General features: G+C 38.2%; 3 protein-coding genes and 1 non-coding gene across 6 annotated transcripts in view; 3 read left to right on the forward strand and 1 right to left on the reverse strand.

Moving 5' to 3' along the window:
* The window catches only part of LOC133526339 (LIM/homeobox protein Lhx9-like), a 39800-nt gene extending 27160 nt beyond the window's left edge, over window positions 1-12640 (forward strand). For all 3 annotated transcript variants that reach the window (XM_061862916.1, XM_061862908.1, XM_061862927.1), the window contains 2 exons: window positions 6169-7118; window positions 11792-12640. In XM_061862916.1, the coding sequence (XP_061718900.1) occupies window positions 6169-6404 (236 nt within the window). In that variant the 3' untranslated portion in view covers window positions 6405-7118; window positions 11792-12640. The remainder of the gene's footprint in view (window positions 1-6168; window positions 7119-11791) is intronic.
* LOC133529316 (LIM/homeobox protein Lhx2-like) lies at window positions 7305-7975 on the forward strand. The gene is made up of 2 exons (XM_061867013.1): window positions 7305-7738; window positions 7861-7975. Exons 1-2 carry the CDS (start codon window positions 7386-7388, stop codon window positions 7973-7975), a joined length of 468 nt encoding a protein of 155 aa, XP_061722997.1. The 5' UTR covers window positions 7305-7385.
* LOC133529322 (LIM/homeobox protein Lhx9-like) lies at window positions 8111-11950 on the forward strand. The gene is made up of 2 exons (XM_061867022.1): window positions 8111-8194; window positions 11792-11950. Exons 1-2 carry the CDS (start codon window positions 8111-8113, stop codon window positions 11948-11950), a joined length of 243 nt encoding a protein of 80 aa, XP_061723006.1.
* On the reverse strand, window positions 10227-10298 carry Trnae-uuc (transfer RNA glutamic acid (anticodon UUC)). Its single transcript has one exon. It is a non-coding gene; the product is annotated as a tRNA-Glu (tRNA).
* Window positions 12641-19165: the final 6525 nt, after the last annotated feature.

Here is a 19165-nt window from a genome sequence, read left to right on the forward strand (position 1 = left end):
TATTGAAATTTCTTTCGTTTTGTTTTATTGCGGTAATTAAAGTGAATTGTTAGAATACCTTCAGAAAACATGAGTGAAATAGTGATGAAGACGGATTACATTTTTTCAGGTTGTATTTTTTGATGGCTGACTGACGTGAAAATTTTTATGTACTACACGAGATCAAAGTTATTTACATCTCGTGCGCTTTTGAGTCCCTTACTACGCTCAAGATTCTATATTATATTATAGAAGATAGATATTATAGAATCTTTCGCTTGCACAGAACTCAAAACAAGCACTCGCAGAAATATCAAACTTTGCTCTCTTGTTGTACAAATAACTATTATCACTTTTAGTCAAAGTACTAAATTTAACTATAAGAGCAATTTTTTGTGGCAACAGCGTTCAGATCCTTTTGACCACCTCGCCCGCTCAGCTAAGTACTTGTTTGCATACACTGCTAAAATCGAACCCTTTTTCTCAGCCGTTTAGAATTTTTCTTGTAAGTCTTATAACCCGTATCAACTAATCGACTTACTACGTTTTTCTTCTAACACCTTATTGGCTTTATTGGTGCTTCGCTTCACCGATGTAGATACGACACGGCCTTCATATTTCAAAACGTCGTAACTGCCATTAACTTTATATGAGGTTACGGCGTTTTTAAAAGTTTTTTTTAGAGTGTGTTGTGACAATAAGGACTCTTAAGTTTTTGTCTTTTAAAGCCACGTTGTTTTAGATTGATAATGAAAATAGTGTTCTGACACGTTTTTGACGACCCTTTCTATCGTGACTCCCGCGTCCTTGATAAGTACAGATTCAATTCAATTTTGAAAATCGCGCGGCGGCGGCAGCGGCGAGTGGCAAGCATAGGTTGGAGCCAGACGCAGCGATCCGACCTTTCGTTCCCACTTATGGCCGCCGCTCGCCGCTGCCGCCGCCGCACGAAGTCGTGGCCGGACCGTAAGGCGTCGGTCGTTCTAACCTGCAGCCCGCGGCGTGCAGCGTGTGTTAGTAGTTGTTCGGAAGCGAAGCGGTCGTTCTCGCCCGCCATGTGCCCGCCGCAGCTTTGGGAGCGGGCGTACTCACCCGCGGCGTGCACGCGGCGGGCTATAACCACCGCTCCCGAACATCTACGAACACACTATACAAAGGCCGCAGTCGGCGGGTTAGAACGACTGGGGCCTTAGACATGCGCGTTCCAGGGGTTAGCCAACTAACATGGAGACCGTTAACCGTTATGCAGGGTTAAACTGTACTGTGCAAACATAAAAGAAAGTTCCAAATCCAAAGGTGCAAAAGTTGGCTCGAGTCTTTCGAGATGTTAGTGATAAAAAAATCGGCTAAGAGCCTGTCGGGTCATGCTCAGTGTAGGGTTCCGTAGTTACTATTCAGAATAGGCTAAACGGGGGCTATTAATATTATTAATATTATAATTAATATTATTGGACTAATGTTACACAAGTTTTTAAGGCGGGGGCACATTTTTTTTTTTCATACGGAGTGATTATTACCGAAAATATTGACTTTATCAAAAAATGGTTGTTCTTGGAGACCCTTATTCTTTTTTAACCTTTTCGAAAAACCTACATTTAGAATAGAATAGAATAGAAGAAATTTATTCAGAAGATCCGTATTTGGGTCCCATACAAAAAAAATCACATTTTATGTTTTTCTGTTGTAAATATTCTTTAAAAAAATATACCACTTTTATTGTTCTCCGTATAATTTTTTATCGAATAGTTTTTTTTAATCCGTTTTTCGCAAAAAGTACGAATGTCTGCTTTTCCTTCGATTCGCCATAGTGTGTTGGAGACTCTTATTCTTTTTTAGAGTTCCGTACCCAAAGGGTCAAACTTCTGAGACTTCGCTGTCCGTCCGTCCGTCTGTCACCAGGCTGTATCTCATGAACCGTGATAGCTAGACAGTTGAAATTTTCACAGATGATGTATTTCTGTTGCCGCTATAACAACAAATACTAAAAACAGAATAAAATAAATATTTAAGGTGGGCTCCCATACAACAAACAATTTTTTTTTGCAGAAGTGTAAGGTTCCATCCAAAGATCCAAAGAATTATTTAAAATGTATGTTTGTTGTAACCAATTAAAATTCATATTAACTTGGCTAATTTTGTTGTAAAAATGTGACAGTTTGATTTGGACCTAAAAAGGAGCAACTGTCATTTGATCTGACGTTTAAGCTGTCAAGATTGCAGTTTTTCGGCGGTCTTTTGATGTGAGAGAGGTTGTTAGAATTGTTTTGATTATTCACATTGTATTAGCGAAAAAATAAACGATTGTCTATGTAAAAGTGTTCAGTACCTCTAGTGTAAATTTTATCGACATCATAACGTGACGAACGCGTTTGCGTTAAGTCTCATTTTGTATAGGATTTTGAGTTTCTAAAACGTCCCGCTTGGCGCGCTCTTTCTAAATCCAATACAAAATGAGACTAAACGCAAACGCGTACGTCACGTTTCAAAATCGAATTTATTTACACTAGGGGTACAGGTGTCTTAATTATCGATACCCAGTGTCATAGAAGCCTGCCTGGACGCGGACCGTTCTAGCATGACTTATCCTTACGTGTTAATAAAATCACTTGTAGGTATAATTTAGGTAAATTAGTTCGTTTTTAATCTTGACGAAACCGAATCTAATCATCTACTAGAATTCTTATCTGTAACTACTTTTCGAAGTGTATTTTAAACGGGTCACTCCAGAAGCATTAAGATGGGTGTAAACTTAATTATGATCCCCTAAATTTGAATCATTTATTTCTCAATAAGTTTTACATGTTTTTATTACAATCGAATATACAAGATGAATACATTATAAGGGTCCCACTGATTACCAGTTCGCCGGACGATATCGGCCTGTCAGTTATTCGCAATTGTCAGTTTTTGCGAATAACTGGCAGGCCGATATCGTCCGGCGAACTGGTCGTTCAAGAAATATACAGATTAATCTAAAAATCCGTGCCATAATCGTTATGTATGTTCTTTACATTGTATTATACTTATTTATATATTTTTATATGAATATAAATGTAATAAGTCACGTAAACATAGCTAATATTAACGGAACAAATCACTTGAAGTCCAAACCCGCCAGGTGGCGACACTCATAACAAATAACAAAATGATAAATATACTCCTAATAGTACATTCTTTGATCAAAAGATAACGGCCGGCCCCACAGCGGCATAAAACCAAATTTATACTTTTTTTTGTAACTATAAACGGGGCGCAACGCAAAAAACGTCACACGACATAGAATCTAATAGACCAAGATTAGAGATTATAATCGCGTGAATAGAAATAGAGTTATGTCGTTTTATTTTCTTCGGTTAAGATTCATACATCGTTGGCGTTTTTGAGCAGCGAAGTGGATCGACCTAATTATTAAGTTTATAATTAAATATATTGGACAGCCAGAGTGATTTAAGTTGGATGTTGTGTAATTATTTTTTATTGTCGGTTTCTTACAATTGGTTTGGATAACGGATGTTAACATTACTTGCATGGGATATTTTTGTTGTGGTGTTAGTGCATTTCTCTGGTGGCCCAGCGGTAAGAGCGTGCGACTTGCAATACCGAGGTCGAAGGTTCAAAGTTTTCACACCTCGTACAGTCAGCATCAAAAGTAACGGATGAAACAACGCGCCAAAAGTATCTGATATTCCGGATAACTTTTCCAAATATAGATAAATTTCTAAAATTCACGCTCGAAAGTATATCTTTTACAGTCTTTGTTGCTCTATATTAAAGACATCACTTTTTGTTAAGCTGTTACAGAATGGTAGATACTTATGAAACCTTATTTGATCCGCTACTTTTGATGCTGACTGTACCAATGAGTTTTTCGGAACTTATGTACGAAATATCATTTGCTAATTACCTGTCGCTTTTCGGTGAAGGAAAACATCGTGAAGAACCCGGACTAATCCCTATAAGGACTAGGTTTACCCTCTGGGTTGAAAGGTCAGATGCATTTTCGCAAAAACCTAGTGCGTACGCCAATTCTCGGGATCAGTTGCCAAACGGACCCCAGGCTCCCATGAGCCGTAGCAAAATGGCGCGAAGAGAAGGAAGGTATTAGGGGTCATCCATTAATTACATCACACGTTTAGGGGGAGGTCATGAAAATGTGACATGCAATACCTATGTGATCAAGTATGATCAAGTGACAAGGGGAGGGGTAAAAACCTAGAAACTCGTGTGACGTAATTAATAGATGACCCCAGAGTGCATTTCTAAAAAAATGTGATGTCACGTCAGCGTTCACGCGTGCTTTTAGCATGGAATCCACTTTGCAATAGCAGCAATTACATATACACTCCAAATATTTTTATAACGTAGTATTTTATTCAAAAACTTTATTAACTAATAGCTGCGTTTAATTTTAACACACCTGGCACAATTGTATATTATTCACATTAATATCTAACACGCTATAAATATAAATTTAAAACCCTCCTCAAAAGATATCAAGATTATCCTTATTTTTCAATTTCTCGGCCGAGGCGCTTCGCAGCTAATTAGCTTAAAAATAGACAGCTGATTGCCTTAAGATATTATCTTTTCAACTTTCTAACAAACGCTTATTCACATAAGTATTCAATTAAATATAAGCCCTTTTATTAATATTTAACTGTTATAGATCAAGTTTGCGTTAATGGGCGCCCGCTGACCACCCTAAACGTTTTAAGTTTTCGGTGTTATGGGGCAGTTAGAAATATTTGTTTTCCAATTATGTTTATTAATACAAATGATGGATGACGTTTGGTTTTTTTGTTAGTTTACGATGGTTTTTTGATGTAAACAATTACTAAGTATATTTAAATAAATTAGAAAAAATACTAGCTGTTTTTCAATTTTGGAATCTTTCGCTTGCTTGGGTTATTACCACGAGGGACTAAACAACAACTTTTCCCACTTGTTCCCGAAATAAGTAACTTTATCTGTGTTGAACCTATATACGGTGCTACATGAGGAAACCGAAAGATTTTGACAGTGTATTACTGATCACATTTAGAGACTAAAATGTCATATAAACTTTTCTAGATTTCGCCTAATTTCAGAGTTAATACCATGGTAAAAAAAAAATCTTCTTATCGTAACTTAGTGCAAAACGCCTTTTTGATCGCGATGATGCCATTATGGGGCGTAGTCTAAATATCCTTATTGATAGATGTCAAAAAGTGACAAGTAAACTTTGCAAGAGCTAGTTTTTACAAAAAAAATCGTAAAAAATTATTTTCAGTGCTAGTTTTACCATACCATTAACTTTTTATGTACAAATACGTTCAAAATTTGGAAAAAAAAATTACTGGCGAAATTTACTGAAGCTCATATAACATCTTTTCCTTCTTTTGGCCTCAGAAGTACGTCGTTAAAATCTTGCGGGTTCCTCGTGAGAACCGTGTATATGTACTAGTCCCGAGAAATATTTGTGTAGGTATTATTACACGGTGACTGTCTTTTGACGCTGGGAATCTCCAATAAAGATAATTTCTTATTCAAAATCATACTACTTTATGGTCGCTGATTAATTTTAAGCCTTATTGCCAAAACAATAAGGTCGACAAGTAATCAGTTTAGTGTGTTAGTACACCATGTAACCACATCCCAGGCGCGGGAAGTAGCAATGCGGTTTAGTTTGGTTTTTGCTGTAATCTTTGGTTCCGGCGGATATTAGGACAATGGCGGTGCTTAACTCTATTCAAATTCAACACATTTTTACGATTTTGATCTCATTTTGATGTGACCTTGAAGATCGCTCACTTTGATTGGTGCATGCGAAATGAAGTGAAAGTCTTGCGTGAGATGCGCGCCAACCGATCGTCAAGGTTATTGCAAGACTATAACATTGCAGTAGACCACTTATTTGCAATACAAACAAATATATACAAATCATTGATTGTTAGAAAGGAATAGAAATGATGATTAGGTACCTATGTTACATAAAGTGCGTCATAATCATGTCACTAAAATACTTTATACATGTCAAAATTAAAAACAAAAGATATAAGAGATATACAAAGGCGAACGTATTCCTAAAAGGGATATCTTCCATGCAACATGTGAAAAAATACGCGAGATACATATAAACACTAAAAAGTTAAAAAGAAAAACGATGTATGATGAAAATTTGTACGTGCTCAAAGTATCGTTTCCTTACAGAAATCCTCCACCGCGGCGACCTCTCCTCCTCCATGGAATCCCTGGCCTACGACTCCGGCGCAGCCTCCCCCGGCTCGGTGAGCAGCACGCGCACCAAGCGCATGCGCACCAGCTTCAAGCACCACCAGCTGCGCACCATGAAGTCCTACTTCGCGGTCAACCAGAATCCTGACGCGAAGGACTTGAAGCAATTGGCGCAGAAGACGGGGCTGTCCAAGAGGGTGTTGCAGGTATAATTGTACATTTACAGACATACTGAGAGCGAGAGGTATAAGAGTGAGGCAGACACCAGCTTCAAGCACTACCAGCTGCGCACCATGAAGTCCTACTTCGCGGTCAACCAGAATCCTGACGCGAAGGACTTGAAGCAATTGGCGCAGAAGACGGGGCTGTCCAAGAGGGTGTTGCAGGTATAATTGTACATTTACAGACATACTGAGAGCGAGAGGTATAAGAGTGAGGCAGACACCAGCTTCAAGCACTACCAGCTGCGCACCATGAAGTCCTACTTCGCGGTCAACCAGAATCCTGACGCGAAGGACTTGAAGCAATTGGCGCAGAAGACGGGGCTGTCCAAGAGGGTGTTGCAGGTATAATTGTACATTTACAGACATACTGAGAGCGAGAGGTATAAGAGTGAGGCAGACACCAGCTTCAAGCACTACCAGCTGCGCACCATGAAGTCCTACTTCGCGGTCAACCAGAATCCTGACGCGAAGGACTTGAAGCAATTGGCGCAGAAGACGGGGCTGTCCAAGAGGGTGTTGCAGGTATAATTGTACATTTACAGACATACTGAGAGCGAGAGGTATAAGAGTGAGGCAGACACCAGCTTCAAGCACTACCAGCTGCGCACCATGAAGTCCTACTTCGCGGTCAACCAGAATCCTGACGCGAAGGACTTGAAGCAATTGGCGCAGAAGACGGGGCTGTCCAAGAGGGTGTTGCAGGTATAATTGTACATTTACAGACATACTGAGAGCGAGAGGTATAAGAGTGAGGCAGACACCAGCTTCAAGCACTACCAGCTGCGCACCATGAAGTCCTATTTCGCGGTCAACCAGAATCCTGACGCGAAGGACTTGAAGCAATTGGCGCAGAAGACGGGGCTGTCCAAGAGGGTGTTGCAGGTATAATTGTACATTTACAGACATACTGAGAGCGAGAGGTATAAGAGTGAGGCAGACACCAGCTTCAAGCACTACCAGCTGCGCAGCATGAAGTCCTACTTCGCGGTCAACCAGAATCCGGACGCCAAGGATTTGAAGCAGTTGGCGCAGAAGACGGGGCTTTCCAAGAGGGTGTTAAAGGTATACTTGTACACTTACAGACATACTGAGAGCCAGAGGTATAAGAGTGAGAAAGACACCAGCTTCAAGCACTACCAGCTGCGCGGCATGAAGTCCTACTTCGCCGTCAACCAGAATCCGGACGCGAAGAATTTGAAGCAGTTGGCGCAGAAGACGGGGCTTTCCAAGAGGGTGTTAAAGGTATACTTGTACACTCACAGACATATTGAGAGCGAGAAGTCCGTAAGAGTGAGACAGACACCAACTTCAAGTAACACCAGGTTCGCACCATCAAGTCCTACTTCGCCGTCAACCAGAATCCGGACACGAAGGACTTGAAGCGGCTAGCGCAGAAGACAGGGATTTCCAAGAGATGATTGCAGGTATACTTGTACACTGACAGACATACTGAGAGCGAGAGGTGTAAGAGTGGGACAGACACCAGCTTCAAGCACCACCAGCTGCGCGGCATGAAGTCCTACTTCGCGGTCAACCAGAACCCGCTGCAAAGGATTTGAAGCAGCTAGCACAGAATACGGGGTTGTCCAAGACGGTGTTGAAGGTATACTTGTAGACTAGCAAACAGACATACTGAGAGCGAGAGGTATAAGAGTTAGACAGACACCAGCCTCAAGCACTACCAGCTGCGCAGCATGAACTCCTACTTCGCGGTGTACCAGAATCCGGACGCCAAGGATTTGAAGCAGAAAACTGGATTGTCTAAAATAGTGCTTCAGGTATACTATCTTATCTTATTGCTTTCGGGAGCCTTACTTGCTGTGTCTACACTGCGACCCATAGGGCCCTTTTGTGTAATTGCCCTCTCAGCAGGTATAACTGTATTGAAATTGATAGGCATACTAAGCGAGAGGTCTATAAGAGTAAGTATAATTTGCCAGTCCAAGAGGATGTTATAGGCATACACATACATACGTGTCGCGCATGAATTCTCCATTGCTTAGCTCTCTCTCACAATTGAATGCGCTCCTAACATTAGCACCGGAGTGCGACTTGATTGCGTGGCGATGGCTGTGAGAAGGGAATGCCTGAGATTCTGTGAGATGATGGATGCTAGGCCCTCAACTGTTGTTGTGTAGTTTTACGCTGTTAATTTATATAATTTCATGACGTATTGGTTGCGACTGTAATGTTATGGAAATATGTTTGAAATAAATAAATAAATAAATACTGACTATAATAGAACTCGCTTAATACGATCATGTTTAATACGATTTCTATACAGGGCGGAAAAATCGAAAGCCACATGGATGGCAACTAACTTTTTTTTTTTTTTTTAAATAGCCTATCTTGTGTCCCACTGCTGGGCAAAGGCCTCCCCTTTTTTTCGCCACTCATCACGGTTTGAAGTATGTTCCCGCCAGTCTCTGCAAAAAGCGTCGAAGTCATCCCGCCATCTCTTTTTTTTTTTTTTTACTACCTTAAATATTGTAAATAGCACATTTTGTGTAAGGGAGACTTTCCTTTGTTTAATACGATTTTCCTTTGTTTTTAAAAACAAAGGAAAGTCTCCCTTACACAAAATGTGCTATTTACCATATTTAAGGTAGTTGCCATCCATGTGGCATTCGATTTTTCCGCCCTGTATACCTGCAATAGCAACAGCAGTTTTAGGCAATATGACGATGTACAATCAATACAAATAACATTAATTATTCTTTCTATTCAACATATTGCCATGAACCCTGCAACTTGTTTTTATACTTTTATCACATTTAACGCTTTCCGCTTAGAAACATGTCTTAAAGATGAAAGAATATGGATCAAAGTCAAATGGCGTTCTAAAAGTTTTAATCATAATGTCAAAAGATGGTAGTACATTTACTGAAGCTGCAAATAATTTTTTTTCAATCTCTTTTTTTTTAATTTTTATAATTTGTAATATTCATATCATTTGAATAAGTCGGAGCAGCTAAAAACTTTCAGAGCGACCCTTATAATTACCTCATAGTAATTTGTCAATGACAGCATAGCATAGTGATTTGATGGCAGCCTTAGACTCCGCAAAAACGTCGAGATTGAAGATCTTGTGGCTACACCCAATATTGTCGGCGAAACAAAAGCTCACCGTCTCCGCTGGCTTGGCCACGTTTTGAGAATGGAGGAGGATCGCGGCGCTAAAAGGGCATACCTGGGACGCCCGGTAGGGCGGAGGCCTATCGGACGTCCCAGATATCGCTGGGGCGATGCTGTTGAAGCGGACTTGCGCGATCTCCAGGCCGATAACTGGCGGGAGATGGCGCAGGATCGAGACAACTGGCGTGTACTCGTGTCGGAGGCCAAGACTCATTTTGGGTCGCTGCGCCATTAAGTAGTAGTAGTAGTAGTAGTAATTTGTCAATAGTTCAAATTAATGAAACCCCGGGGTTCAAACCCCGGCTCGTACCAATGGGTTTTTCGGAACTTATGTACGAAATATCATTTGATATTTACCAGTCGCTTTTCGGTGAAGGAAAACATCGTGAGGAAACCGGACTATTCCTAACAAGGCCTAGTTTACCCTCTGGGTTGGAAGGTCAGATGGCAGTCGCTTTCGTAAAAACTAGTGCCTACGCCAAATCTTGGGATTAGTTGTCAAGCGGACCCCAGGCTCCCATGAGCCGTGACAAAATGCCGGGACAACGCGAGGAAGAAGAAGGAGTTCAAATTAATGAAATATATTGTTTAATAATAAATTATATATATATATATATATTGAAATAAAATTACTTCAAAAATATTTTAAATCTATCTAAAAATATACAAAAAGTATTCCCGTACCGGGAATCGAACCCGAGCCTCCTGGGTGAAAGCCAGGTATCCTAGCCACTAGACCATACGGGATTGATGTAATCAAGCGAAATTACGGTAATACTAACACAAACCATATGATGCCTTACAGCGTCATCTATTGTCTGCTCTGGGCACGATTTTTTCTTAAGCTGTAATGCTTATACAGAATGTAACAAAAATTGTGGAGATCCGTTTAGAAGCATATTCGGTATCATGTTTTGATTAAGAAAAAGTAGAAAAAAAAATATGACGCGAATATAAACTAATATTCTTATGGGGCAGGTTGTGCAAGTCAGCCAATTGTACTCGTATATTTAATGAAATCTGCAATATTTTATGATATCTTGGAAAATGTATTAGACAAAGTTGTTCCCATTTTTATACAGATGTTTTTAGTTTGGTAATAACTGCTTTCATTACTGCGAGTGCGAATTTTTCGGTGTTAGAACCTTTTTAACTATTTTTGTACATCTGCTCGGAAATTTTAAAATGAACATTTTTAGTGTTATTTAGAATACTTAATCAGGTCCTAAGTTCTGTCACAAAGGTATTGGCTGATAAAATGTAATACAAAGCTTTTAAAAAAAGTTAGCCATGATTTAAAAGCTTATTATATACTGATCAAAACGTAATATAATTTTAAAAAATGTATTAAGCTTTGATGATTATTTTCAAATTTAGATCAAATATCAAATCTGGATCTTTTATTCATGTTTAATAAACTGCCAAAATTGCAACTGTTCATGTTTTACAAACCTACTCGTTGGATGGAAGTCAAATATAAGCTGAGGTAGGGACTTGTCAGAGAACTAAATGCTGGTGATAATATAACGTTCTAATAAAGAAGATTGATTTGACGACCGGTTTGGCCTAGTGGTTATTGACCCTGCCTACGAAGCTGATGGTCCCGGGTTCAAATCCTGGTAAGGGCATATATTCGTGTGATGAGCATGGATATTTGTTCCTGAGTCATGGGTGTTTTCTATGTATTTAAGTATTTATAAATACTTATATATTATATATATCGTTGTCTAAGTTCCCTCAAAACAAGCCTTATTGAGCTTACTACCTTACACTTACCTACAAAATGTTACAATATGAATTGTAATGTAAGGTTTAAAGCAATAAAGATTTTATTTTATTATTTTACTGTGGGACTTGTCAATTTGTGTAATAATGTCCTATAATATTTATTTATTATTATTATTTATTTAATTCAACATTTAAGTATGATTTGGCATAATTTTTATTAAAATTTTTATAATAAAAATATATAAGGCAAAGTTGAAGGTGGCAAAGATATATATGTTATTTTATCTACAATTACTGAAAAAAAAATATTTTCATTAATTATATGCAGTTATTTTCATTGTTAATTAAAAGACCATCTATGTCTTTGTAAAAATATGTTTTAGTTGGGCAAAGTTGAGCACCAAAGTACGGTTTCTTTACGTCAGACACTTTTTCCAACCCTGATTTTTAAAGGCAACATATATTGATAACGAAGTTTGATAATGTAGTTCTAAGTACAACTTTGTTTTTAGGTCTGGTTCCAGAACGCCCGCGCCAAATGGCGTCGCAACATAATGCGGCAAGAAACCAACCCCACCCCCCACTCCATCCAACCCCCCACACTCATGCTGGAGCTGCAGACCCTGGACGAGAACGCCCACCATCCTGTGCCCTTCACCGACATGTACTAACAAAGGAAGGTGGGCAAAGATACATTTTGGGGCAACGTTGAATGTGTGTTTAGTTTATCGGAATGCCCATTGTGGGCAATGACAATTATTTTAAGGCAAAGTCATAAGCGTGTCTGTCTGACTGTGAATGTCTGTGAGTGAAATGAACTTTTATTTATTATATCACAATTTTCTTGCTTAAAAGCTGTAATGATGAAAGTTTTTAAAACAAAACATTTTCTACAGACAATCGTATTCTGGATTTTTTTACCCAAATGTTTGTTCAGTTCAGTCGAAGTTTTGATTAAATTTATTAATAGTACTGGAATTGGGAATCTTACTCTCTCAGTACCGGGAGCATTTCCCAGTTATTAGTAATGTGAAGGATCCCCAGTAGTTCCAAAGCCCATTTACCTATTCGCTCGCAACCCATAGTTTGGGAAATGCTGCATTGAACTATTCGTTTTTATGATGTCGTTTTAATGATAGCTACCTATAACAATAAAATCAAAAAGTTCAAATGTAACTATGATAATAACATTCCAAATAAATAACCAACTAAAATATTTATCAGTTTGAATGTTGGAAAAATTGTTAACCAAAATCCAGTGCTTTCAGAACAGTTTTGTTACATAAAAGACTACTCACGTAAATCATTGTACGAGTCATGTTTTTATATGTATATTTAATATAAGTATTATTTTTTCTACCAATAGGGACCGTGCGCGTTGGAGGGTCTGCCATCTTGTGGCCTGAATCGGAACCATAAACATGCACATGTACACGTCACGTGTTTTCTTGTGCATAGTAGGTTCTGCCATCTTGTGGGCTACATCGGAACAAAAGACATCACATTTACGCCTCGTGCCAAAAATCTGACGGCTCCTGTGCTGCCTCCTACAGTTCACGCACGCTCCCTATATTAGTACTTTCTTTTTAGGTATATCAGATCTTTATTTTGCAAAATATGTCATATAAAATAATTTTGAGGTATTATGTGCCTAGTTTTTATTTATTTATAGTAAAACAGTACTAGACCTACAGACTATTGTTTTCACCAAGGGCGTCGCCAGGGAAGGGTCACAGGGGGCAACTGCCCCCCTTCCCCCAGAGAATAAAACTTGTAACTAAATGTATGCCCCTCCCTCTGTCCTCCACTATCGACCATAGCAACTGCCTCCCCCCCCCCCCCCCTCCCTAGACCAAAGGCGACGCCTTTAGTTTTCCCAAATGTAATCATAAATATTTATTCAAAAAAGCTCAAGGTCTGACAGAATTCTACTTAGTTTATTGAAGTATCTTCACATTTTTAGAATACCTAGTATTTTTTAAGTTTCTGTAAAAATAGTACTTTCGTGAGTCGTTTAGCGTAGAAAGCTTAATAATATCGCGTTTGTTTCCTATACTTTTGATTAATATGTATATAAGTGATACTAGTCATGTTGTTAAACCACATACTAACTAATAAGTAACCCCTTTTAGATATTAGTAATAAGCCGAAACCGAAACTATAAAGAATAAGTCACTCTAGAACGGCCCAGGTCCAGGCCGAGGCTTTTGACACTTCGTTTCCTATGACGGGTTATCGGTGATCTCGTGATAATTTCTATCCACTCACGTTCTTGATATTTTTCAGTGACTTCTATTATTATAATAAAATAAGGGTGACAGCTAGTAACTACAGTTGCCAAAAGCACGTGGCTATAGAAAACTGAAGTGTTGGACGCCTCAGCCCGGACCCGGACGGTTCGAGCATGAATCATCCTTAGCTCCTTGTTCAGCGTTTAAAAAAAAAGGCTGTATGTTGTACCGACTTGGTATAGTTATGTCATAGCGTAGACGGTATAAGCCCGGTGCATTTATTAGATAAATTACTTCTTATCAATAACAAAGATACTTATAGTAGACATCAGATTCAGAGTTAAGGAGATTATTTTTAGATTTTAGTTTTAAGGAAAATGTTACTCCTATGTATAGTCGAAAATCAAAAGAATGAAAAGTGAAAAGGTTATAAAACTCTGCCACAACCTGAAACCTGAAACTACATCTTTGCCTGGATTACTTTAACCTCATCAGGTAACATTGCCCACCTATAAAACAGTTAAATCCATAAAAAAATGTCCAAATTGATTTTCTTAAAATTTGGGCATTTTAATTGGTATAACATTTTTTCATATTTGTCGAGTGGGCAATGTCGTAGAGTTAGAGAAGTTCGGTTCGCTGTGATGCCTTTTCCTTTCGCATTTGCTCATAAACGATAGACACGGTAAAGTTTAGTCACCTTAACTGTCATAATGAGAGTTTCAGAGCATCTGGAAACTGATGCGCCAAACCACAATTATAAGAAAAGATCCGCTGATTTATTTTATTTATTAATATGATGTATGGACAGTTAGCATCAATCGTAGCGGATAAAACTATGCGCCAAAGGGATCTCCCATCCACTAGTGTATATATCTATACTTACAATTCGTGTTATGCTAGCATTGCAAGTTGAAGTAAGTAAATAATTTAGGGTCCCCAACAAATTTACATATATAGAGCCATACCACACTCAGACAGATGGGCCAAAATAGCGACCGAGTGGGCACCAGTGCACCACAGATCACCTGAGGCAGAGGCAGGCCAAACACGAGATGGCGAAACGACTTAGACTCATTTGGTGGCCAGGTGGCCACTAACGGGAGCATGCACAAAGCCGTGACGAGTGACGCAAGACAGGGAAGGCCTTTACCCAGCAGTGTAAAGTTACAAGAGATTGACAGGTACTTACTTTTGACGCGTATTTTATTGTAAGTATTGGAGGCCCTCGGAATTCCTGATAAAACTAAACGACGAAGCTATAAAGAGGATTAATTCTCTGGAATTCGTTTTATGATTTATTTGTATATGTATAATGCCAATAAACCATTAATAAAAAATAGATTGATGCTGATTATAACACTAAAAAGAATTTATTGGTAGGCATTAGGGTATAGCGATCTAGATCCTCATAATTTAAAATAAGATGTAAATATATATTGTACCAAATAAAACCATGTAGTACGAGTAACTTATATGTGGTAAGTTATCCCTTCCTTTGATGTGGGTGTATTTTGCAAGGCATTGGTATATAAGTTGTATTACAGTTGTTCTAATTTTTTTGATCCTTTTGAAAACGATGCGGCACTAGCAATAATGGCCTTGGGTTTGTACAAATATTTTCGATGTTACAGTATAGGAATAAAATAAAATAATATATTGCAATTGGGCAAAGTTGAGACTATTAAAATTGGTACAATGGGCAAAGCTGGATTATATGTATTACGTTTTAATTTTTAATGGTTTGTTTTATTTAAATTTTTAATTATTAATACTTACAAAATGCATGCATATCGAATTTTGGATAACTGTTTAGATCGTAGCTCTAGAATTACGGAAACCTATTTATACATGAAAGTTTAATATATTGATGCAAAAGATTGAATTGTTTTAATTATATCCAGAAAGATATTTATCACGAACTCTTAAGATGCGCCTGAGAGCGACTAAAATCATTGTAAAGTTATAGGATCATTTTATTTAAAGTAAGTAAGTAATTACTTTTTGATTTGGACATTTTTATATTTATTTATTATTTTATTTTATTCGGGACACTTACTGCCTTAGGTTAATAGACTTATCTACTAGATGCACATTCACACATATATTAGGTCATTGCCTGTGAAATTGGCGTTTTGTATGGAGAACTTTAACGAAATTCGATTTTTTATACAATGAATTTTGCGGATTATTTTGTGATGGCATTTTCAAACCAAACAAATTGTTGCCAGTAATCTGAGACATTTTTAAGGCAAATTTTCTATCTCATATTTTTTTAATCTGTCCCGTCAGAAAAATATAAGTCATTTAAATACTCGAGCCGGCAGCACATGAAAAGAGCTGTTTTCAGGGCGGTACTCTGAATACATAAACCAATAAAAATTGCAAATTATTGTATGTAAAATCGTTGTTATGTAGCGCACTAAAATAAATAAACTATGACATGACTAATACTTATGAACAAAAACGCCAATTTCATAGGTAATGACCCAATATAATGTTAAATGACACAAAAATGAAGGTCTCGAAACAGCTAAATATTAGGTAGTATTCAGGTCAGAAACTATGAACGCAGAGTTATGTCGGGTATCGGTAACTATTGACAGCAATATTTTGAAATTTTCACAGATGATGTATTTCTGTTGCCGCTATAACAACAAATACTAAAAGCAGAATAAAATACATATTTAAGGGGGGCTCCCATACAACAAACATAATTGTTTTGCCGGTTTTAGAAACCCTTCGTGCGTGAGTCCGGCTCGCACTTGCCCGGTTTTTTGGATCCTTATTAGGATTCCAGGCTTTTTTTCCCACTAGCGCCCCGACCCGACTTCGCACGGGTTACACAAACAAATTAATCAAATTACACACTAAACCTTCCTCAAGAATCACTCTATTGATAGGTGAAAATCCGCATGAATATATGCTCAGTGGTTTTTGAGTTTATCGCGAACACACATATACATAGACAGACGCGGCGGAGGACTTTGTGTTATAAAGTGTATTTATTTATCATTGTCATAGTTTACAGACCTATATACTTACTTTACTCTTTGGAACAGACAACGGGGGGCCTACCGCAAAAACAGAAAATCGTATATTGTGGGTATCTTTTTCTTTTACTCTTACTAAGACGTAATTAGAATGACAGAGAAAAATGCCCGCAATGACGAACTTCGATTTTCGCGGTTATAGCCCAGTGTCAAACCGTGAGTTGTGACGTCATTAGAATCTTCAATGTCGTTTCGACTTCGGTCACGTGACGTGTGTTAAAAGATATTTTAAATTCAATATTTACAAAAATATGCTCATTAGAGGTCCACTAAAGGTAGTTTAACATGTTCTTATAATCCTTAAGAATTTATTGGGATACTATTCTGCCCTAAGATTTGTAGATGGAAACAACCCTATTAGCTTAGACGGACACTATTCTAATATGTGGTACCTGAAATATCTCTATTATTTTATCTTTCGCTACATCAAATTAGTATTTCCCGTGAACATTCGGTAGCTAGCTTATTAAAATATCGACGCTGGTGATAAATATGGGTCGGTATGCTAACGAGATGACTCAGTGATGAATCTATTTCGACCACAGACAAGGGAATACCATAAATACCTATTGTATTTAATATTGCTTAATTATTGTACAGTCAGCAAAACTCTAGTTAGCGGACTGTACATGTACGACATTATTAATAAATATGAATATGAATGAATACGTAACATTGAATTATGATATTGCGTGTGATTTTTGAATGATGAAATATTTTCATTTTTTTTTTTCACTTTACGTTCTCATTTTAAAACGACGTGTCGGATTATAATGACAATTACATGACGTGTCGGATTATAGTGAAGATGATATGTAAAGGAATTTCATACAGCCTTACACAAATCAGACTATCGTCCACCTTATAAAACAAAAGAGATATAGCAAAAACAAGTTTTGTATGAAAATCTTAAATTCTAATAATTTTAACTATGGCATCTGAAGCTACATAAACTAAATTACAGCCATATACAATATATACCTTATATTTGTAGCTGCACTGGTGGCCTAGCGGTAAGAGCGTGCGACTTGCAATCCAGAGGTCGCGGGTTCAAACCCCGGCTCGTACCAATGAGTTTTTCGGAACTTATGTACGAAATATCATTTGATATTTACCAGTCGCTTTTCGGTGAAGGAAAACATCGTGAGGAAACCGGACTAATCCCCACAAGGCCTAGTCTTATCCTCTGGGTTGAAAGGTCAGATGGCAGTCGCTTTCGTAAAAACTAGTGTCTATGCCAAATCTTGGGATTATTTGTCAAGCGGACCCTAGGCTCCCATGAGCCGAGGCAATAAGCCGGGACAACGCGAGGAAGAAGGATATTTGTAAGTACAAAATGAGAGCATATCTATCTTTGTATGAAGAACAGAGCTTGCTGGGGACCCTCTAATATGTGTACCATAGTAACTCTCTTGAGAGTTCTACTATAAAATTAATGATAATAATTCAGCCTATATACGTCCCACTGCTGGGCACAGGCCTCCTCATGCGCGAGAGGGCTCGGGCTACAGTCCCCACGCTAGCCCAATGCGGATTGAGGACTTCACATACACCTTTGAATTTCTTCGCAGATGTGTGCAGGTTTCCTCACGATGTTTTCCTTCACCGAAAAGCTAGTGGTAAATATTAATTGATATTTCGTACATAAGTTCCGAAAAACTCATTGGTACGAGCCAGGTTTAGAACCTGCGACTTCCGGATAGAAAGTCACCCGGCCACCACCGTTTTTAGGGTTCCGTAGCCAAATGGCAAAAAACGGAACCCTTATAGATTCGTCATGTCCGTCCGTCTGTCCGATTATGTCACAGCCACTTTTTTCCGAAACTATAAGAGCTATACTGTTCAAACTTGGTAAGTAGATGTATTCTATGAACCGCATTAAGATGTTCACACAAAAATAGAAAAAAAAAACAATAAATTTTGGGGGTTCTTAGAACTGAAACTCAAAAAATCTTTTTTCATCAAACCCATACGTGTGGGGTATCTAATGTATCTATATATAGGATAAGTCTTCAAAAATGATATTGAGGTTTTTAATATCATTTTTTTCTAAAATGAATAGTTTGCGAGAGACACTTCCAAAGTGGTAAAATGTGTGGCCCCCCCCCCCCCCCCGTAACTTCTAAAATATGAGAATGAAAAAACTAAAAAAAATATATGATATACATTACCATGCAAACTTCCACCGAAAATTGGTTTGAACGAGATCTAGTAAGTAGTTTTTTTAATAAGTCATAAAATATTTTTTTTTTTCATCAAACCCATACGTGTGGGGTATCTACGGATAGGTCTTCAAAAATGATATTGAGGTTTCTAATATCATTTTCTAAACTGAATAGTTTGCGCGAGAGACACTTCCAAAGTGGTAAAATGTGTGTCCAAAGTGGTAAAATGGGTGTTGAACAAGATCTAGTAAGTAGATTTTTTTTAATACGTCATAAATGGTACGGAACCTTCTCAGAAGACCTGAACATGTCAATCACCACTCCGCTAGGAGCCCATAACTCGGTATTCCAAGCTGAGTGCATGGGCATCATAAACGCGGCGGCTGCCATCACTGCAAGGAAGGTAGTAGGATCCTCCATCCGCATACTCTCCGACA

This window comes from Cydia pomonella, chromosome 1 (assembly GCF_033807575.1).
Source record: "Cydia pomonella isolate Wapato2018A chromosome 1, ilCydPomo1, whole genome shotgun sequence".
NCBI lineage: Eukaryota > Metazoa > Arthropoda > Insecta > Lepidoptera > Tortricidae > Cydia > Cydia pomonella.